We start from the raw sequence: 20,974 nt of genomic DNA, 5'->3' as shown, positions 1-20,974 counted from the left end.
AATTATATGGACTGCTTTAGGAAAAACAAAACCAAAAACACGTCGTGAACTTATGCATATTAAAACGTGTCAAGAGTTTATTTGAGCAAAATCAATTCGAATAGGCCAGCATCCAATCTAGCAGATAGAAAGAAGCTCCAAGGGGCTGTGCAACATGAAAGATTTTTAAGGCAGAAAGGAGCGGGAACTAAGCCATTATACGTGGGCAAAAAGCAGGCTGGTTATGGCAAGGTTATGTCACTTTAAGGGATGGCAAGGGTCAATCAGATTATCTAACTAGTGCTGATCAGGTGATCCCTGAATGACTGGCTTAAGATTCAATTTCTAGGAAAGCCAAACTGTAACGAATTCTTGGTTTGGTGATGTGGGGCTTAGCAAAGGGATTCCACTTGGGGACTGTTACCTTGTTTTTAAGAATGCAATGTCGACATAGTTTAACAATGCAGCTCCCCCTTATAGACTTTCCCTTCGCTTTCCTGTCTTGCCCCCGGAGGCCACACTCCTGCCTCTTCTGGTTTGAGGAACTTTGCTTAATTACATTTCTCCTTCGAAGCACCTGGGTGGCTCAGTTGGTTAAGCCTCCCACTTCTGCTGATAACACCAAGCCTGCTTCGGATCCTCTGTCCCCCTCACTCCCTGCCTCTCCCCAGCTTGCACGTTCTCTCTCTCAAAAATAAATAAAAAACAATAAAAAAATTATATTGCCTCTTCAAAGGCTGGAAATTAATACAAAGAATCTGAAATTTCCTCTTATCAAGAAAGGGGAAAACAAAAGGGGGTTACTTGGCCTGTCTTCCTGTTAATTTTCTCCCCTGGTCTTTCGTGCATACTCTAGTTCAGGGTAAACTTCTGTGGTCAGTCCGTGGAGCTCTAGCCACAGCCTGAAGTTTCCTCCTAGATCTCTGAGTCTGCAAAGAAAGGTGACATTTAAAGCTTCCAAATGGCTTTAAGAGGATCTGAAAAGAAATTCAGATTAGAGCCAGACTTCCAATAAATGGTAGGTGGAACTGACTTGGAAAGTCAATGCTTACCTCCTTTGAGCCTATCAAATAAGCCTATCTGGCAGCCATTTAAAAATAAATGAACCATTGACGGAGAGAATCAGGTGGGTGGTATTGAAATTGAATTAGAACAGATATGCTTCCAATTTCAATTCTCTCACAAAAACTACAGCTTCTACAATTTTACTGGAAAATCTAAAGAGCCTGTCTTTTCTAGTGGTATCTCTTCAGGATTGCCTAAAAACCTCCCTGCTGTGCAAGCTAGACCTGAGTGTTGGAGGACAGAAGGAAAAATAACGGCAGTCTTCCCCAACACATAGAAAAAGTTTGAGCTCCTTGGACTGTTTCCTTAAAGGTTTTCCTGTCAACCACTCTGTCCACCTCCTGGGTCCGTCCTCCTTTGTCTTCTACTGAGGGTAGCAGAGAACAACATGAAGAAACAAGTACAAAGCACTAAGGTACCAGAAGAGGAAATCATGTGCAGCTTGGATGTAAGTTCTCGAGTTCTGATGCACAAAATAGTGATTATAGCATTATAATCTTCAAAATACAAAGTATATAATCTTTGTATTATAAACTTCAAAAGTTGCTAAGAGACTAGATCTTTTTTTAAATGTTTATTTATTTTTGAGAGAGAGAGGGGGTGGGGAGGAGCCGAGAGAGAGAGAGAGAGAGAGAGAGAGAGAGAGAGAGAGAGAGAGAAGGAAACACTCCAGGCTCCCAGCTACCAGCACAGAGCCCAACACGGGGCTCGAACTCACGACTGCGAGATCATGACCTGAGCCAGTTAGATGCTTAAGCGACGGAGTCACCCAGGCACCCCGTTTGTCTCCTCATTTCAAAACAGCAAGCTTACAATGATACTTCTTTATTTTTATTTTTGTTTTTTGGTGTTAGGCATTAGTATCGAATTCCGACACACAGATTTAGTCCTTTCTTCTCCCGTACCTCACACTCACATATTTTCAATCTCCTCATTCTTCTGATTCGGTTATTTTCTGTCTTAGTTAGATTAACATTCCTGTTAAAAGGTACAACATGCATTTGAAGTGTTATTTGAGAATATTCAATTCTGCAATAGAGGGAGAGAAGAAATAGGATGGAGATACTTTTAAATGTTAAGCCCGGCTGTAAATTAGTACTTAGGAGATAACTCATAGTTAAGTGTCGATACTCACTAAATAAGTAGCACATGAGGTATTTGTAGAGTTCATTGGGTGTTTAAAAAGACAGTAAGTTATTATTTTTGTAATATATTTTTGATTTTTAATGTTTATTTTTTAAATTTTTTTTTTAATGTTTATTTATTTTTGGGACAGAGAGACACAGAGCATGAACTGGGGAGGGGCAGAGAGAGAGGGAGATACAGAATCGGAAGCAGGCTCCAGGCTCCAAGGCATCAGCCCAGAGCCTGACGCGGGGCTCGAACTTATGGACTGTGAGATCGTGACCTGAGCTGAAGTCGGAGGCTTAACGACTGAGCCACCCAGGCGCCCCTGTTTATTTATTTTTGAGAGACAGGGGATTTATTTACTCTGCGAGCAGGGAGGGGCAGAGAGAGAGAGGGTGACACAGAATCCAAAGCAGGCTCCAGGCTCTAAGCTGTCGGCACCGAGCCCAACGCGGGGCTCGAAGTCACCAACAGCGAGATCATGACCCAAGCAGAAGTCGGTCGCCCAACCCACCGAGCCACCCAGGCGCCCCCAAATATACAGTAAGTTAAAATATAAATATATACAGTAAGTCAAATAGCAACCAATAAGTTTTAAAAAAACAGTTATTACTTGCAGAAAGAAAAGTAGGGAAAGAACAAGCTATGATCATATCACCTGCGGACTGGCAACTGCCTGATCCCTAAATCAGCCACCGGTTAGTGGCACCCACTTTTATCCCCTTGCGGTCTGCCTTTAAAATGCAAATAAAATTCATGATAGCTCACCAGGCTACTCGGCAAGCTATAGCTATGGCCAGGCCTATTTCACTGGTGGAATCAGTGTACTGGTACCTAGCACCTGCTCCTTCCGCACTTTCCTCAAACCTCAACTCTCGTTCTCATGACCACCCCGTCAAAGCGGAAGGAGGAGCGGTAGAGAGACAAACATATAAACTCGGTGTGGGGAACGAAGCAGCTTTCCTTGACCCCGTGAAGGTCCCTGGCTGGGTCTCAAAATTAAACTGACCAAGGCAGATTAGCAGGAGAAAAGCACACACATTTACTCATCGCAAGTTTTCCTTACAGGAGCCTCCAGGAGGAAATAAAGACCTGAACGAAGAGTTAAACCTGAGCGTTTTTATGGTAGGTTTGAGGAAGAGGAGACGGTCGTGGAAGGATATCGTAGGTTAAGGAGTATGGGGGGGAAATTTAGCAGGCGATGAAGACGTTCCCTTCCAGGTATGGGAAGAGCACCTCTCAGCGTGAAATAGTCAATATGCCAAGACGTCATATTTTATGTGTTCATTTTTTTTAAGTTTATTTATTTTATTTTTTTAAAGTTTATTCATTTTTGAGAGAGAGAGACAGAGCATGAGCAGGGAAGGGGCAGAGAGAGAGGGAGACACAGAATCTGAAGGAGGCTCCAGGATCCGAGCTGTAAGCACGGGGGGGAAGGGGGAGTTTGGGGCTTCAAACTCAGGAACCACGAGATCATGACCTGAGCCGAAGTCAGATGGTTACACCGATTGAGCCACTCAGGCACCCCTAAAGTTTATTTATTTATTTTGAGAGAGAGAGAGAGAGAGACAGTGCATGAGCAGGGGAGGGGCAGAAGAGTGGGGGAGAGACAATTCCAAGCAGGCTCTGAACTGCCAGCGCAGAGCCCAATGTGGGGCTCTAACTCCCAAACTCACATAGGTGGCTTAACCAGCTGGGCCACCCAGGAGCCCCAAGATGTCATATTTTAGGGGAGCGTGTATGAACCCTATCAACTGCATATCCCATAACTTCAGAATTAAGATCCATTCATCTAGATTGTATCCTATTTCTAAAAAACAAAATTCAGGGGAGTAAATTTTAAAGATCTTATTGGCTTTGTTCAATGATTCATGAATTGGGCAGCATCCAGTATAGCAAATAGAAAAAAATTCTAAAGAGCTACACAAGAAAAGAGAGTTTATAGGCAGAAAGGAGCAGGATTAAGGAAGTTGTTCTAGGCAAGAAAGCAGAGTGGTTATTGCAAGGGTACTTTCCTTTAGGGCATGGCAGGGGTCTATTAGTTGCACAGATTACCTAACTAGTATTGATGTGGAGATTCTGATTAACTGGTTTCAAATTGCATGCTGGGAGAGCCAACATTGTAATTCAATTCAATTTCAATTTGGTGACATGGAGCTTAGCATGAGCGACTCCATTTTGGGCCTATCGTCTTGTTTTTAACGTTCTGTCTGCCCCCTTCCTTTTGCTTTGCTTTTTGCTGTGCTCGTTAAATTGACTTAAAAAACTGGCAAGATAGGAGTGTTTTGATTTTTAATTAAAAAAAAATTTTAATGAGCTTTTTAGTATGGTCTGTGAGCCTGTTTCATGACCTTAGGAATACTTACCTGGTAGTGTTCTCATATCAAGTTAATTTGCCACAAGACTAAAGAAACTATGCCAGTGGTGACATTTTTTGAGAAACTGAATGTTTGAGGATGTTCCACACTGGCTCAGTCGTTTGACTAATGCAGAATTCTAGGTTGGAAAGCATTTTCCTTCAGAATTTGGAAGGGATTTCTCCACTATCCTCTAGCCTTCGGTGTTGTTGTTGAAGAATCTGAAGCCATTATATTTCCTGATCTTAAATTTTCATTTTCTTATATCTCCTCTCCTATTTTACATCTGTTTGTGGTTCTGCTTTAATTATTGAGGGAATATCTTTGATTTCTTCTTCAAACCATGTTTTTTTTTTAGTTTCTAACATCAAATTTCTCATTTCCAGGTATTCTATTTTCGCTGTTTTCCTTCTTTAAAAAGAGCATCCTGTTTATATGTTATATAGCATTATATGTTATATGATTTTTTTTTTAATTATTTTTAAGTAATCTCTACAGCCAGTGTGGGGCTTGACCTCACGACCCTGTGATCAAGAGCTACATACTCTTCTAAGCCAGCCAGGTGCCCCTGTTATATGATTTCTTATCTCTGGAGAAATTAGGGATAGTTTCCTTGATGTATGCTTTTACAGTCTTTTTTTATTCTCCAAGTTGCTTTAGTCTGTTTGGCTTTTTACCTCATCTTTCATACTATAAAGAAAAAAAAAACATGTTAAATAGAAATGTGTCATAATTTTGAAAGATTTTTTTTTAATGTTTATTTATTTTTGAGAGAGAGGCAGAGAGTGAGCAAGGGAAGGGCAGAGAGAGGGAGACACAGAATCCAAAGCAGGCTCCAGGCTCTGAGCTGTCAGCACAGAGCCTGACATGGGACTCGAACTCGTGAGCCATGAGATCATGACCTGAGCTGAACTCAGTCGTTTAACCAACTTAGCCACCCAGGTGCCCCCTGAAAGATTTTTTTAATCTCGGGGCACCTGGGTGGCTCAGTTGGTTAAGCATCTGACTCTTGGTTTTGGCTCAGGTCATGATCTCAGGGTTTGTGAGTTCAAGCCCCATAATGGGCTCTGCACTAACAGTGAGAGTCTACTTGGGATTCTCTCTCTTCTTCTCTCACTGTCTCTCCCCTTCTCAGGCTCGTGCCTTCTCTCTCTCTCTCTCTCATAAATAAATAAGACTTTTTTTAAAAAAAAAATCTGATTGTTTAAAGCATATTTTGGGAGGGTGTTTCCCCAACTATCCCGTCTCTCCGTATTTTTACTTTCCTTTGCTTTTATCTCAGCTTCTGTCATGTTGAAGCAAACTGAACCTCCACCATTCATATCCTGCACCTTCTTGCAGCCAAGGCTCTCTCCCCTTTGTCCTAAACCTGGATTTCTTGGGAGTCTATACCGGCCTTTTTCACTGTCTTCTTAATCTTATATCTCCTGTAATCTGGTTTTCGCCCTCACCTCTCCCAACGGAATTTTGAGAGACTGCCATGGGACCAGTATCCAGGGCAAGGGAGGAAACAGCCGAGAACAACAGGCGTGGAGAGTCAAGAATGCCATTAAGCAGAGCTTCTTAAACGTTAGCACACCTCAGAATCACTACATCGATGATGGCTGGGCTGTGGTTTTTGATTCAGTAGATGTGGGTTGGAGCTCGGTGCTTTCTAATCATATCTAACAAGTTACCAGGCGCTGTTGATGCTGGCTATCTGGAGGCTGCACTTTTCCAGAAACACTTGAATAAAGTATTGTGACCTAACATGTACTTAGGGCTGTTCGTCATCTCCTATACAAATATTTCTTGATCAGAACCTCGACTTGCTTTTTTACTAAAAATAAGCAAGATTGCTTTTGAGTATTTTCTCATGATTTGCAGCTAAAAGGGGAGTGGGGGAAGCTGCACATTGAGGGGGGGGAGAGGGTGGGACAGCTGGGGACTCGTTCTCCCACCTCCAGCAGAAAATCAGCAGTTAATATTGGTGCTCTTGGCCAGAGTTCAGCACAAATGGGGGGAGGCAGGAAGGGGATTTATAAATTTAGTTAATTTCAGCTGCTCACAAATGTTAACTGCGATTCAACTAATAGTCTATAAAACAAAGTAAAATTGCAGGGACCCCTGGGTGGCTCAGTAGGTTGAGTGTCTGACTTTGGCTCAGGTCACGATCTGACTGTTCGTGAGTTCGAGCCCCAATTCAGGCTTGCCTTTGTCAGTGCAGAGTTCTCTTGGATCCGCTACCCCCCCCCCGCCCCTCCCCTGCTGGCGTGCTCAGGCTCTCTCTCTCTACCTCTCTCAAAAATAAACAAAAAAAAAAAGCGATCCAAGATACACATCCATAAAATACCAAGCTAGTAAAGTGTTTATAACAGACACTTTATTTCTCCTCTACTTTCCCTTACTAGCAACCCCAGGTTTAAGATGCGAGGCAAGGAAAACTTTAAGGAAACTTCCTCAGTCAGTTTAATTGGGAATTAATCAGCAGTTGGGAGGAAAACCACCCTTCACCTCTCTGCACGAGAATACCTTAAAGCCCAGTTCACAAACCAGGAGCCATCTCCCGAAGTAGTTTGGAAAAAACAAACAAACAAAAAAAGATTTTTAAGGCAACCTTAGGGAGACACAACCCGAGGTTCTTGTAAAAATTCCCAGCCTACATGACAGAGTATGATTGTTTTAATGCAGAGCAGATGAAGAATTGTCCTCTTATTCCACTAATAGGATGACGCCCACTCACCTTACCCTTTAACCATTAGCATTTACATTAAAATAGGCTCGCTGATTGGCTTATCTGTAGTTTTAAGAGGAAACCAGATCGAAACTTTGAGGTTTGTTCTTTTTCTCTCGCCACGGTTTGTTGGAGCCTCGGTTTTTCTCGCCCTTTCTGGGCTATCTCGTTCTTTCCAGGCTACTTGGCAGCTAGTTGAGCCCATTGCTTTCCACTGGAATCCAAAGGTCTAGAAGGACTGAGACTTGGCTTTCGATGGATTCGCCAACGAAGCTTTACCCATCCTGTGGCCCGGAACCTTCTCAGATGGCCAGTGAAGAAAATTCCCAGGGAGGCTCAGGTAAGCCAGATAGTGCCTTTTGGGAACACACAGGAATGCAGAGAAGTAAACCACTTCCCTGCGGGAGGGCCACGTTGTGTATGTAGGTCCCTCTGGTGAAGAAACGGGAAGAGCTGGAAGCTGGGGAAGGGGTGTCGAGGACTGCATTGCTTGCTTACTGGGCTCAGGAATACTTCAATCCTTTCTGCCCAGTTTCTGGGGAAAAGCAATCCAGAATACTCCTAGGCCGTGCCTGAAAATGTCTGCCTATCCGCAATACGTGTCAGGAATGGTAAAAAGGAAAGAAAGAAAAAAAAACCCCAAACATTAGAAGCCTAAACTCCCAAGGTAACCTATGGGCTTTTTTAATCTCCCCAACCTTTTCTGAATTGGTTTTCCAGCTAAATTTCCCCTTTAGGAATGTTAATAAACAGGGAAATGGCTTTGCGGAGGAAATTGAAGGAGGGGGCCCATCGATAAAAGCCAGTGAGTGTAATGTAAATCAGTAGGATGCATTCTGGAGGGCTTTCTTGGGAACGCTGCTCCAGGGATAGTGCTAATTAGGCCCTCTCCTTCCTGGGTTCTTCTACCAGAGAAGCTCTTGGAGCTCCACCCAATCCCAGGCTTGGCCTTGGAGAACCAGACCCTTGGGATTTGAAACCTTATTACCCTAATGGTGGGGCTGGGTGGCGTAGGCTGATGGTGGTAGGTGGGCCCCAGCTGGAAGGGAAGCCTGACATTTTATATCCTGCTACCATCAGTATCCGCTGCCAGGCACCACTCTCCTGCCCGCCCCCTCACCAGTCCACACCGCCACCCCACCCTGCGTCTTTGAGGGAAGAGCCTGAGTGGACATAGACAAGGGGTGAAATTAATGAAGACATTTGTAAGGTCTATTCGATCGGATCTTTGGTTTTCCCAAATCTGCCATAGACCTGACAGTTCTGCAGCTAGGGGTCTTTGTTTACATGTGCACAAGTCCCTAGAAGTCAGATGGAAACTGACTTTTATATTTAATGCTTTCACACAGGAAAGATTAAGGTTAACTGCCTTCTATGACATGGGAGTGCGTCTGGGGTATGCATCATGGTTCGGAAAGAGGCAAGTGAGTGGCAGACTTCCCAAAACAAATGAGTTTGAGTGGAGAGAATTAACACCACGAAAAGGCTGGGTAGGAGTGAAGGGGGGAACAGCCAGTTGACTTCTAGTTCTGCTTAAGGAGACAGACTGTTACATTTCGGGTTACTTTGTCTATTTCACTGGGCGAGTGTTTTCTCCTACCCACCCTCCTCTAGGAAAATTTAAGAGGTTTTTTTATAATTATCAAGGTGAACTGCTGAAACTTGTTTACTAATTTTGACTTGCATTAATGCTTTGCTTCCCCTCCCCACCCCGCTATTAAAAATTCACACACATGAAAATGGGAGAACTGCCAATACCTGATTTCTGTCCCATATTTGGAATCCTAATACATAAGGTATCTTTTGACACTGGGGGAAAAAATCTAACCTCAGAACTGCCGATAAGAGGAAGAGGGGGAAATTCTGAGAATGAACCCTTTTCCATTATAGTGGGTTCTTATTTATTTATTTTTTAGCTTTTTAAAGTTGATTTATTTCAAGAGGCAGAGGGAGCAGGGGAGGGGCAGAGAAGGAGAGCAAGAATCCCAAGCAGGCTCCCCACTGTTAGCACAGAACCCAATGTAGGGCTCAAACTCCACGGAACTTGAGATCACGACCTGAGCCGCAACCAACTCTTGGAATCAGATGCTTAACTTACTGAGCTACCCAGGTGCCCTCTATCACAGTGGATTCTTTTTCATTTTTGTTTGTTTGTTTAACATTTATTCATTTTTGAAAGGCAGAGAGACACAGAGCATGAATGGGGAGGGGCAGAGAATGAGGGAGACACAGAAACAGAAGCAGGCTCCAGGCTCCGAGCTGTCAGCACAGAGCCCGACGCGGGGCTCGAACTCACGGACCGAGAGATCATGACCTGAGCCGAAGTCGGACGCTTAACTGACTGAGCCGCCCAGGCACCCCTATCACAGTGGTTTCTTAAGCACATTTTCAAATGTATGCTCTCACCATTTGAAGTGTGTTAACCTAGCACAGTAGGTAATGTCTATGTGTGATCTTAACCCTGAAGAACCTCCCAATGTTTATTGTTAACCTGTTTTAACAGGCACACCTACTTTGAGCAAGAGACAAGTGACTTCTGGATATTGCAATTCACCCTAATGGATCTTAACTTTCTTTTGTCTTTCAGCTGCCTCTCAAACCATCTCCGAAGTATTAATAAAGAACCTTAGTCAATTGACTCTCGACCCTAGTATCAAACTTCCTTCCCCTCTACCAGAATATCCACCCCAACAGCAGGACACAGAGACGAAACCACAGGGACTTGTGGACCGAATACTCAGCAACAGGAGGAGGGGTGGAGTAAGGACTTTGTTAACTGCTCGGAAAGAAAGGATGGAAAGGCTGATGTGGTTTATTAAAAATCATCGCTACTTCAACCAGCGTTCCACGGTAGGTTCATGTGATCTGGGCCGACAGCACTGCCTAACTCTGGGCACCCAATGTCAATTAGGATGTTAAGAATGATGAGCAGCGGTCACTCATGAGTGCAGGATGTGAATAACACTTGTGTTTTTAAGATTCTTTAACTTTTAGATCACCTGGGTGGCTCAGTGGGTTAAGCATCTTGACTCTTGATTTTGGCTCGGGTCCTGAGTTCGAGCCCCACATTGGGCTCTATGCTGACCAGCCTAGAGCCTGCTTGGGATTCTGCCTCTCTCTCTGCCCCTCAGCCACTCGCTCTCTCAAAAATATTTTTTATTTTTTTATTTTTTATTTTTTTTAATGTTTATTTATTTTTGAGACAGAGAGAGAGACAGCATGAACGGGGGAGGGTCAGAGAGAGGGAGACACAGAATCCGAAACAGGCTTCAGGCTCTGAGTTGTCAGCACAGAGCCCGACGTGGGGCTCGAACTCACGGACCGCGAGATCATGACCTGAGCCAAAGTTGGCTGCTCAACCAACTGAGCCACCCAGGTGCCCCTCAAAAATATTTTTAAAAACTAAGATTCTCCAACTTTTATCTTATGGTAGATGTACAATGTACTCTGTAGTAAGAGGGCAATAACATGAGTACAGAATCTAGGAGGACTTAACATTTAAGGCATTCAGAGAATGACCTTAGAATATATTTTTGATGCTCAGATATTACCGTTACAAAATGATCTGCAATCTGGCATTCTTTAGTACCCATACGTTTCAATCTTGCCTCCTCTTTGCCCCACAAGTGTATTTCAAAGGCTATTCTAATAACCAGTTCTAGATTTGAGGGTTGTTACAGTTCAATTAGTGGTGCAATTAATCCATTTTATTTAAATTAATGCAATTCATCTCTCTTTTTTTTTTCCCAGGATGAATCCAGAGTAGAAAGATTTAGATGTAGATGTCATTATTGCCTGTATCATAGACCTCCCGAGGATACCAGCATGGAGAATAATTATGACATGGAGTCTATGTAAACATAAACCTTATTATATGGTGTTTTCCTTGCTAGTAATTTTAGAATCATTATGTAGCACCTTGGGAAGGCTGCTCTATTATAGACAAAGTATAATATTTTGATAATCTATATTAGCTCTGTCTTTTCTACCTTGATAACAATAATTTGTGAGGAATCCGGTGTTTTGCATTTGAGTGACCTCAATATACTTTAGTTCCACTTTTTGATATGACCCAAGGAAGCACTAGTGGGTTTTGAGTGTAGCCTGGGTGTTTGAGAAACCTGAAGTCATGAAGATCAGTTAACCTAACATGGGGCTCCTGGGTGGCTCAGTTGGGTTAAGCATCCGACTAGAGCTGTGTAGAGTAGGGTTCTGTGCTGGCAGCTGGGAGGCTGGAGCCTGCTTCAGATTCTGTGTGTGTGTGTGTGTGTGTGTGTGTATTTCTCTCTGCCCTTCCCCCACTCATGCTCTCGAATAAAAACATTAAAAAAAAAACCCCTAACATCAAATTGGAAGCCACGTAACTTGTGCAGGGAGGAATACATAGAGAATATTGGGTGGTTTGGCTGGAGAGCATAATTATAATTATGGCAGGGTGCATAGGCTAGGTTTTCTGGTTTTCAAAAATTAGAGTTGTAATAAAAGTTTTTTGTGGTAGTTCAATTTTCAGTAGCAAATGTGTATGTAGAGGATCTTATTAAAATTGAGGCTTATTTGAATACGTTTCAAAGAGTCTTGTTTTTTTTTAATGTGTTTTTGCCTGCTGTGTGTTCAGTGAACGATGACATTCCTAGAATGTTCCACACTTGGCATTCTAATGTGTGATACTGTCTTGGGAAGGAACTTTACACATTTGGGTGAGGTTAGGAAGCAAGGACACATACTTGCACATCCAACTTCTGGAAGAGATCTCAAAGAAATGGGAGGGAGCTGGAAGGGAAGTGTGGAGCATGTGTTCCAAATGCTTTGTTCACTGAAATGAATTAGGTACCTAAGCGAAGCTACTAGAGACCTGGGGTGAAGAAATCTATGCCATGCTGATAAGTACACAGGTAAGGAACAATAATCTCGTCTTCAGTATGGAGTGGAGGCAGAAACAAAGCATAAACTTGGGAGGATTGGTTGTAACATGGCAAGTTCAACAGTGATAAGAGAGGGATATTAAATATTAACATCTCACTGCCAAATTAGGTCTTCAGAAATTATTCTAAGAACTAGTCAAACTATCATAGCCTACCAACATGAATAAGTGCGGGGCTGTCTTGAAGTTCTATCAAACTTGTAATAAAATTAAGCATGTTTTAGTACTTTTTTTTTTTAACGTTTTATTATTGAGAGACAGAGTATGAGCATGGGAGGGGCAGAGAGAGGTGGAGACAGGGAATCTGAAGATGGTTCCGGGGTCTGAGCTGTCAGCACAGAACCTGACGCGGGGCTTGAACCCACAGACCTCTAGATCGTGACCTGAGCCAAAGTCGGATGCTCAACCAACTGAGCCACCCAGGTGCCCCCAGGTTTGAATAGCTTTACAATCTCAACTACATACGGGTCAATTCTATCTCCTCTCCTGGTATCCCTTCTTCCTCTCAACTTTTTCATTGTCATTTCTACGTGATTTGATTAACACTGCTTATTCTGTTACTCCTTTCTGCACCCTTTTTAAAGTCTTTTTTTTCCCTACAGTTCCATATATGTAATGCTCATCACTATCTTCTGTAGTGAATCCAGTGACTTCTCACCTGACTTGTTCTGTTCTCTAGTGCTTTCTTCAGAAAGAACTCTATGCCCCGAGTTCTTTCATGTCCAGAATTGTTCTCTTATTTCTCGAAAGACTGCTTGTCTTAACTCCTTTTGCTCAAGGATATTAGAAGTATTGTTCTGGCTCAGTCAGTTAAGCGGCTGACTTTGGTCATGATCTCATGGTTTTGGTCATGATCTCACGGTTCGTGAGTTTGAGCCCCTCATCGGGTTCACTGCTGTGAGCACAGCCTGCCTCCCATCCTCTGTTCCCCCTCTCTTCTGTTCCTCCCCTGCTTGTGCTTTCTCAAAAATAAACATTAAAGTATCCTACTGTTGCAAATGCTGAATGTTAATGAGAACTGAGGCCAGCTTGATCCCCCACCCCGCACCCCCCTCCCTAACCCCTTAAGTGTCCTTTTGCCTGACTTTAAAAGGGCCTTTAATCTTTGAAGATAGCTCTTCAAATAGCTCTCTGTTTTGACCATTCTGGATCACCATTTCCTCTTGAACATGGTGTGTGCTCTCAGTTTCATTTAGTAGTCTTGTGAATTGTTCTGTTCCATTATTTTTGTTTTCTCTGGGGAGACCAATTCTGTGTATTTTGAATGGCCTTTGCGTATCTTCTCTGCATCTTTCTCTAGACTCCTTTTTAAATAATTATTTCCAATTTGTATAATTATTTCCCATCCTATAAATTATAATTTATATAATTAACTTTCTTTGTTATTCCACTTTCTATCTTCCACTTACAGGCATACCTCAGAGATCTTGTGGGTTTGGTTCCAGACCACCGCAATGAAGTAAAGATCACAACAGAGGGAATCAAATGAATTTTTTGGTTTCCCAGTACCCACAAAAGTTAGGTTTATACTATACTGTAGTTTATTACACTTGATCTTAGTCAAAAGGCCAAGATTCTATACTGTAGTTTATTAAGTGTGCAAAACCATTATGTCTAAATGTAGATGCCTTAATACTTGATTGCTAGAAAATACTAAGCATCATCTTTTTACCGGTGGAGGGTCTGGCCTCCCTGTTGATGGCTGCCGACTTGATGAGGGTAGTGGCTGCTGAAGGCTGGTGTGGCTGGGGCAGTTTCTTTAAGACAACAATGACAGTTTGTGCTGCATTGATTGCTTCTTCCTTGCAAGGACAATTTCTATGCAACATGCATCAATGCTGTTTGGTATTTTACCTGCAGTAGAATTTTCTTTCTAAACTGGAGTCCATCCTCTCAAATGCTGCTGCTGCTTTATCAACTAAGATCATGTAATATTCTGAGTGTTTTTCATGTTTATTTTTGAGAGAGAGCATGAGCTGGGAAGGGGCAGAGAGAGAGGGGGACAGGATCGGAAGCAGGTTCTGTACTGACAGCAGATAGCCCGAACCCATGAATCGTGAGATCATGACCTAAGCTGAAGTTGGACGCTTAACTGACTGAACCACCCAGGTGCCCCAAGATTATGTAAAATTTCACACCCTTTGTTGTCATTTCAACAGTCTTCATGGCATGGTCGCCAGCACTAGATTGCCATTTCAATAAACCACTTTCTTTGCTCGTCTGTAAGAAGAAACTCGTCATCCATTCAAATTTTATCATGAGATTGTAGCAATTCAGTCACATCTTCAGGCTCCACATCTAATTCTCATTCTCTTGCTATTGCAGCCACATCTACAGTGACTTTCTCTACTGAGGTCTTGAACCCCTAAAAGTCCTCCATGAGGGTTGGAGTCCACTTCTTCCAAACTTCTGTTAATGTTGCTATGTTGACCTCTTACCTTGAAGAATAGATAGTGGCATCTAGAATAGCAAATCCTTTCCAGAGGTTTTCAATGTACCTTGCCCAGATCTATCAGAAATCACAAACAATGGCAGCTATACAGCCTTACAAAAGGTCTTTCTTAATAAGACTTAAAAACCCTAAAGTAAGACTTAAAGTTGAAATTACTCCTTGCTCCATGAGCTACAGAATGGCTGTTGTGTTAGCAGGCATGAAAACAGCAGGAATCTTGTTGGACATCTCCATCAGAGCTCTTGGGTGACCAGGTGCATGGTCAATGAACAGTCATAGTTTGGAACAAATCTTTTCTTCTGAGCAGTAGGTCTCAACAGTGGGTTTAAAATATTCAGTTAACCATATAAACAGTTAATGCTGTCATCCAGGCTTTGTTGTTCCATTTATAGAGCACAAGCAGAGTAGATTGAAAAGTTCTTGAGGGCCCTAGGGTTTTCAGAATGGTAAATGAGGATTGGCTTCAAATTGGTTACCAGCTGCATTAGCCTGTCCTTTGAAGCATGACTTCCCTCCAGCTACGAAAGTCCTAGATGGCATCTTCCAGTAGAGGCCTTTTTCACCTGCATTGAAAATAAGTGGTTTGAAAGTATTTTTCCCCATTCTAGTTTTTTTTTGTTTTTTTTTTTAATTCTCTTAACAAGGTTTTTCATGGAGTAATAGTTCTTGATTTTAACGAAATCCAATTTATGGATTTTTTTCCTTTTATGGGTCATGCTTTTAGTGTCAACTCTTAAGAACTCTTTGCCTAGCTCTAGAGCCTGAAGATTTTTCTTCTGTTGCTTAGTTTTCTGTTTAAAAAAAAATTTTTTTTAACGTTTATTTATTTTTGAGACAGAGAGAGACAGAGCATGAATGGGGGAGGGTCAGAGAGAGAGGGAGACACAGAATCCGAAATAGGCTCGAGGCTCTGAGCGGTCAGCACAGAGCCCGACGCGGGGCTCGAACTCATGGACCGCGAGATCATGACCTGAGCCGAAGTCAGATGCTTAACTGACTGAGCCACCCAGGCGCCCCTAGTTTTCTATTTTAAATGTAAGTCGATTCATTTAAAGTTAATTTTTCTATTAGGTCTGAAACTTACATAGAGGTTCATTTTTTAGCCTGTAGAAAGCCAACTTCTCTAACAGCATTTATTCAAAAGGCGATCCTTCCTCCACCGAATTCCATACCTTAGTCAAATCCACCCCACTGCTTGTTTTATTACTGTGGTCAAAATACCATAAAGTTTACCATTTTAACCATTTTTAGTGACACAGTTCACTGTCATAAAGTAGTTTCATATTGCTGTGCAGAAATCTCCATATTCTACCTACTTGCTATAAGTGTAATCATATAATTTGTCTCTTTGCGTCTGGTGTATCTCATTCAGGATGTTTTCCAGCTCCTCCATGTTGTAGGAGTATAGACCACAATTTGTTTATCCATTAATCCATCCATCAATCCATTCCTTTTAAAGACCCTTTTGGGAAGCCTCCTACAACAACACACCTGCTTGTCCCTCTTTAGCTGGTGCTTAATCCCACGACCGTATCTGATCATACGAGTGGTTTGGAAATGTACGTAGTTAGCTGAGCAGTAATAGGCCCAGCTAAAAATCAGAGTCTATTACTAAGGAAGACAAAACCGATTCGAGACGCAACTATTAGTCTCCATATTTGGGTGATATCAAAAGGAGTTACCTGGTCTTCAGAATAGAATTCAGTGCTCAGGATAGTGAATTCTGGAATTGTTTTCCTTTTCTTCGGTATTTACTCCACTTTTTTTAAGTGTTATATTTTTAGGTAGTCTCTACACCCAACGTGGGGCTCAAATTCATGATCCCAAGATCAAGAATCCCATGTTCTGGGGTGTCTGGGTGGCTCAATTGGCTAAGCATCTGACTCTAGATTGCAGCTCAGGCCCGGGTCCCAGTGTTGTGGGATTGAGCCTCCTATCTGGCTCTGTGCTGAGCATGGAGCCTGATTGGGATCCTATCCCCTCCCCTCCCCTCCCCTCCCCTCCCCTCCCCTTATTCTCCCCCTCCCCTCCCCTCCCCTTCTCCTCCCCCTCTCCTCCCCTCCCCTTCTCCTCCCCCTCCCCTCCCCCTCTCATCCCCATCCCCTCCCTTCCTTCTTTCCTTCCTTCCTCTCTCACTCTCTCCCTCTCTTTCCCTCCCTCCCTCTCCCACTGCCCACACTCTTTCTCCAAAAAATAAGAAGATAATAGTGTAAGGCTCTTTCCACTATTTAGAAGCCATGGAGGCCTGCCGGTGACAGGACGTCTAAACCAAATGTCTGGAAGGCTCCGGGCTAAGGCCAATTTTGCTGGTTATAAGTAGTGTCTCTGAAACCAAAGGGCCCACACAGCTCTTCTTAAAATTGAAGGTAAAAAAAATAAAAAGAAGGTATATTTGTTCAAGATGAAATAATTCTGTCAAAGCGAGACACAGGCTTATGTATGCAAAGCAGAGAACACCAGAGTAATTTGAGAAAGGTAACTGGTGCCCAAAGAAACAGCGGCAGGGTTCATGCCTAGTTCCTGCGAAGGCCATCGGGCACGGGATCCAGGTGATGCTGTAAGTCTCAAGGCTTTAAACGTTTAAAAAGTCAGTAATTTCACAGTATGGATTTGTCAAAGAAAACAATGAGATAGCAACATGATAAAAATTACATTTCTTAACCTCCTGTTTCAATTTGCTACCAGAAAAAATTTTAATTTTCTTGAGGAACTATTAAGTTCTCTTATGAAACTACCTAATGAATACGTCCCTGTTTCCCTTTTTGTCCTGCAGACAGGGAAGACGGGTGCTAAATTTAATGTTTAAGCCTAGTTACTAGAGATAGAGCCACTAGTTAGTGTGTTAGCTCTTTTCTCTTTTTCAAGGTAAGATATTCTCTTTCTACCTAAACTGGTTTATTGTAAATACATATCTTATTTTAAGCCACCCAAAATCCAATTTGGAAACTGATTTCAATGATTAATATTTTTCTTACATTTTGAAGATTGGGCCGAGCCTCTTCCTCAGGGCAAGAAATCTCCCGCAGGGACCTAGAGACGGCCTTTCCCGAGGCTTGTCAGGGTCCAAAGAAGTGAGCCCACAGCCCAATCCAACAAATGCGTGTTGGCTTTTCTTGCTGCGGCCAAGGAGACATCCCAATAAAGCCTTTGCCCTGATAGGCACTGCTGGTGTTTCTCAGCCCGGATCTGGAACCTCCTGCCGGCTGCAAAGGAAGTGAGCCCTAGACGAGGCAGGAGGCCAGTCCTGAAGGTCCCTCTGTCCTGACGGCTCACACCGAGCCCTCTAAGCCTAGGGGCGCAGGGAGGCGTGGCCTCCCCCAGGGCAGGTTGCTCGGCGGCTTGCACCTTAAAGCTCTGCCAATCGGAGGCTCCTGTGCCGGCGCAGAAGCTATCAGTGAGCACCTCCAATTCGCCGGGCTGGCTGTTGCAAGAGTTTGTGGTGGCAGAAGCATGTGCTCCATGCTCTAATTTCCAGGCTAACCACGACCCCCGTCCCGAGTGTGGTTCCACAGGGTATATGGAGAAAATTACATGCAGCTCATCAAAGAGGAATGAATTGAAAAGCTGCCGCTCTGCTCTGGTGGAACATCACTTCTGGAAATCTGAAGGGTCTGTCGTGGGCGTGGCTTTGGTCCTCGCTTGACTTGTCATCGTTTGGGACAGCGGGGCAGAAAAACTCTGGAAGGGGCGCAGAGACAAATCGAGTCCATGTAGCTACCTTCTACCCTTGCATAAGAGCCTTAGGGGTTGTACCTCAGACAGACAGTAGGATGAATGGACTTATGCCCCCTCGCTCTTGGGGACTTGTGCTGCACCTCCACCTCCTGTATAGATCCCCAGCGAGCAAAATAAAGAGTAGAATAGTTCCCTCTCCTATTGTAATTTGGTTTGGGACAGGAATTTGGTTTGGAATGTGGTGGCAGGCATGGGAATGGGGTAGCGACTCTAGGCCTCAGTTTACCTATCATGCCTTTCTGCTGCTTACTTAAAACTTTGAGGATATACTTTCAGCAAAAAAGTTTATTTCTCAGCCCAAACATGTTTCCCCCTCAATACTAACCCCCAAGAAGAAATAACATTGCAGATGTACAACTAGAATACATAAAGATCTCCCACTTTAGGTACTTAGAAAGAAATCCAAACTTGTCTGTTTTCAGACGAGATGCATCCATTTTTCAGATACTTGAAGCTGCCGGAAAAACCATTCTTTTTATTTTTTTTTTCCCCTGAAAATCATCCTTCGCCCGAACAAGTTTTATCCATGCAAAAAGCATGGGAAGCATAATCATTGTTTGCTACCAGTGTTCCATCACACTCCTAGATCAGTGGTTCTCAACTGAGGTTGCAATTAGACTCACCCGTGGCACTTTTAAATGTTTTGTTTTTTTTTTTTAACGTTTATTTATTTTTGAGACAGAGAGAGAGACAGAGCATGAACGGGGGAGGAGCAGAGAGAGAGGGAGACACAGAATCGGAAGCAGGCTCCAGGCTCTGAGCCATCAGCCCAGAGCCCGACAGGGGGCACGAACTCACAGACCGCAAGATCGCGACCTGAGCTGAAGTCGGACGCTTAACCGACTGAGCCACCCAGGCGCCCCATTTTTTTTTTTTTTTTTTTTTTTTTTTTTAAACAATACCTAATCTGGGCCCATCTCCAGACCTATTAAATCTCAGTTTTCCAGGGCAGGGTTGAGGCAGAGGCAGAGGCAGATAAATATATACACACACACACACACACACACACATATGTATGTGTATATATATATATATATATATATATATATATGTATATTTCTCCCCCTCCCCCTCTCCCCAGCTGATTCTAACATGCGATCAAGTTTGGGAACTACTGCTCTTGAGTCTCTGCCAGTATCTGTAAAGACATCCCTACCTGAAGTTTCCCATCTGGATTTCCTTCTCACGAAAGGAACCGCGATTGCAGGGGAAACCACCTATGTAGGTCGCATATCTCAATCCCTTGGACCTTATAATCTTTAAACTCTTTTTTTTGCTCCCCAAACCTCTCCAACTGAGAAGGTAGAATCAGTATGGCGTTGAGAACTGCACGCGGTAAAGCTCAAGACGGATGATAAACACCGTAAGTAGTTCTCAACTGGGGGCATTCCCTTCTCCACCCCCCCCCCGCCCCCCCCCCACCCCCCCCCCCCTCCCATCTGGCACCGGCTGGAGTGTTTGGAGGCATTTTATTGGATGACTCCAACTAAGGGAGTGCTGCTGACACCTAGTGGGTAAAGGTCGGAGATGCTGCAAAACCGCTGCAATGCAGAGCTCTCTAAAACAAAGAATTATCTAACACAAAATGTCAACAATGATTGTATTCATCAGTGTCCTTAAGTCCAGAATGTTTTACAACTTCATGTTCCCTGGGGAAATAAAGCCTGACACTTCCCATACTCTGTTTTTACACATTTAATTGTGTGATTAGAAAGTGAATAATCACTAAAAAAAAAAAAAAATAGAAAAGTGAATAATCACTAAGGATTAAATTTAGGAACGATAAGGGGGGAAAAAAAGCTTGTTTATGTTGAGGGAGGAAGGGATGGGATCACTGATGGATACTGATACACTGTTGTACTCTTATATATATCATCCAGAGTTGTTTTTACATATTTACTGAGTTTACGGTAGCAGAGAAATAGAAATCTCCTAAATAAAAAAGCAGAGGAATAGGACTTACCATGTTTATGTCCTGATTTATTCACTCATTTAGGGAAAACAGTATGATTTCAAAAACTTAAAGGGGGCGCCTGGGTGACTCAGCTGGTTAAACATCTGCCTTCGGCCCAGGTTCTGATCTCACAGTTCGTGAGTTCCGTGAGTTCGAGCCGTAGGGGGGCTCTCTGCTCTCAGTGAAGAGTCCACTTTGGATCCTCTGTCTCCTCTCTCTCCCCCGCGCACTTGCTCTCTCTGAAAAATAAGCATTAACAAAGAAAAAGACTTCTGAGTCTGACTTCTCTAAAACCTGAGCCCGATGTGACAATTTGGGAAAATCGAGATTTTTTCAAGGAACAGGTTTTCCTGTTCAACCTTAACCCAGAGGGGGCGACCCTGGCGCCATAGCAGAGTTCTAATCTAACTGATTTATGAGTTCCTCCGGGCTCCAAGTTGAAAGCCTCCACAGCAAGCTTTAGGTAAGCCAAATGCCTGCCTTAAATGCCTGACAGCAGTGTTTCTCAGATTTTAATGTGCACACAAATCCCCAGAGGATGTTGCTAAGGTACAGGTTATGATTCAATAGGTCTGACTTTGGGTCTGCTCCCACGTTATATCGATGCTGCTGATTGATGGTAGAGCACATTTTGACTGGCCTAGAGAAAAAAAAAGGGTAGGGCCAGAAG

General features: G+C 43.2%; 1 protein-coding gene and 1 pseudogene across 1 annotated transcript; both read left to right on the top strand.

Annotated features, from left to right (window-relative positions):
* Positions 1-7,373: 7,373 nt before the first annotated feature.
* On the top strand, positions 7,374-11,455 carry DPPA3 (developmental pluripotency associated 3). The gene is made up of 3 exons (XM_042948410.1): positions 7,374-7,582; positions 9,830-10,092; positions 10,993-11,455. The coding sequence occupies exons 1-3, from the start codon at positions 7,498-7,500 to the stop codon at positions 11,098-11,100; spliced, it is 456 nt and encodes a 151-aa protein (XP_042804344.1). The 5' UTR covers positions 7,374-7,497; the 3' UTR covers positions 11,101-11,455.
* Positions 11,456-17,124: 5,669 nt separating this feature from the next.
* On the top strand, positions 17,125-18,423 carry LOC122225336 (annotated as a pseudogene).
* Positions 18,424-20,974: the final 2,551 nt, after the last annotated feature.

This window comes from Panthera leo, chromosome B4 (assembly GCF_018350215.1).
Source record: "Panthera leo isolate Ple1 chromosome B4, P.leo_Ple1_pat1.1, whole genome shotgun sequence".
Taxonomy (NCBI): domain Eukaryota; kingdom Metazoa; phylum Chordata; class Mammalia; order Carnivora; family Felidae; genus Panthera; species Panthera leo.
The sequence above is the reverse complement of the archived record's forward strand: the minus strand, read 5'-3'. Positions and strand labels throughout refer to the sequence as shown.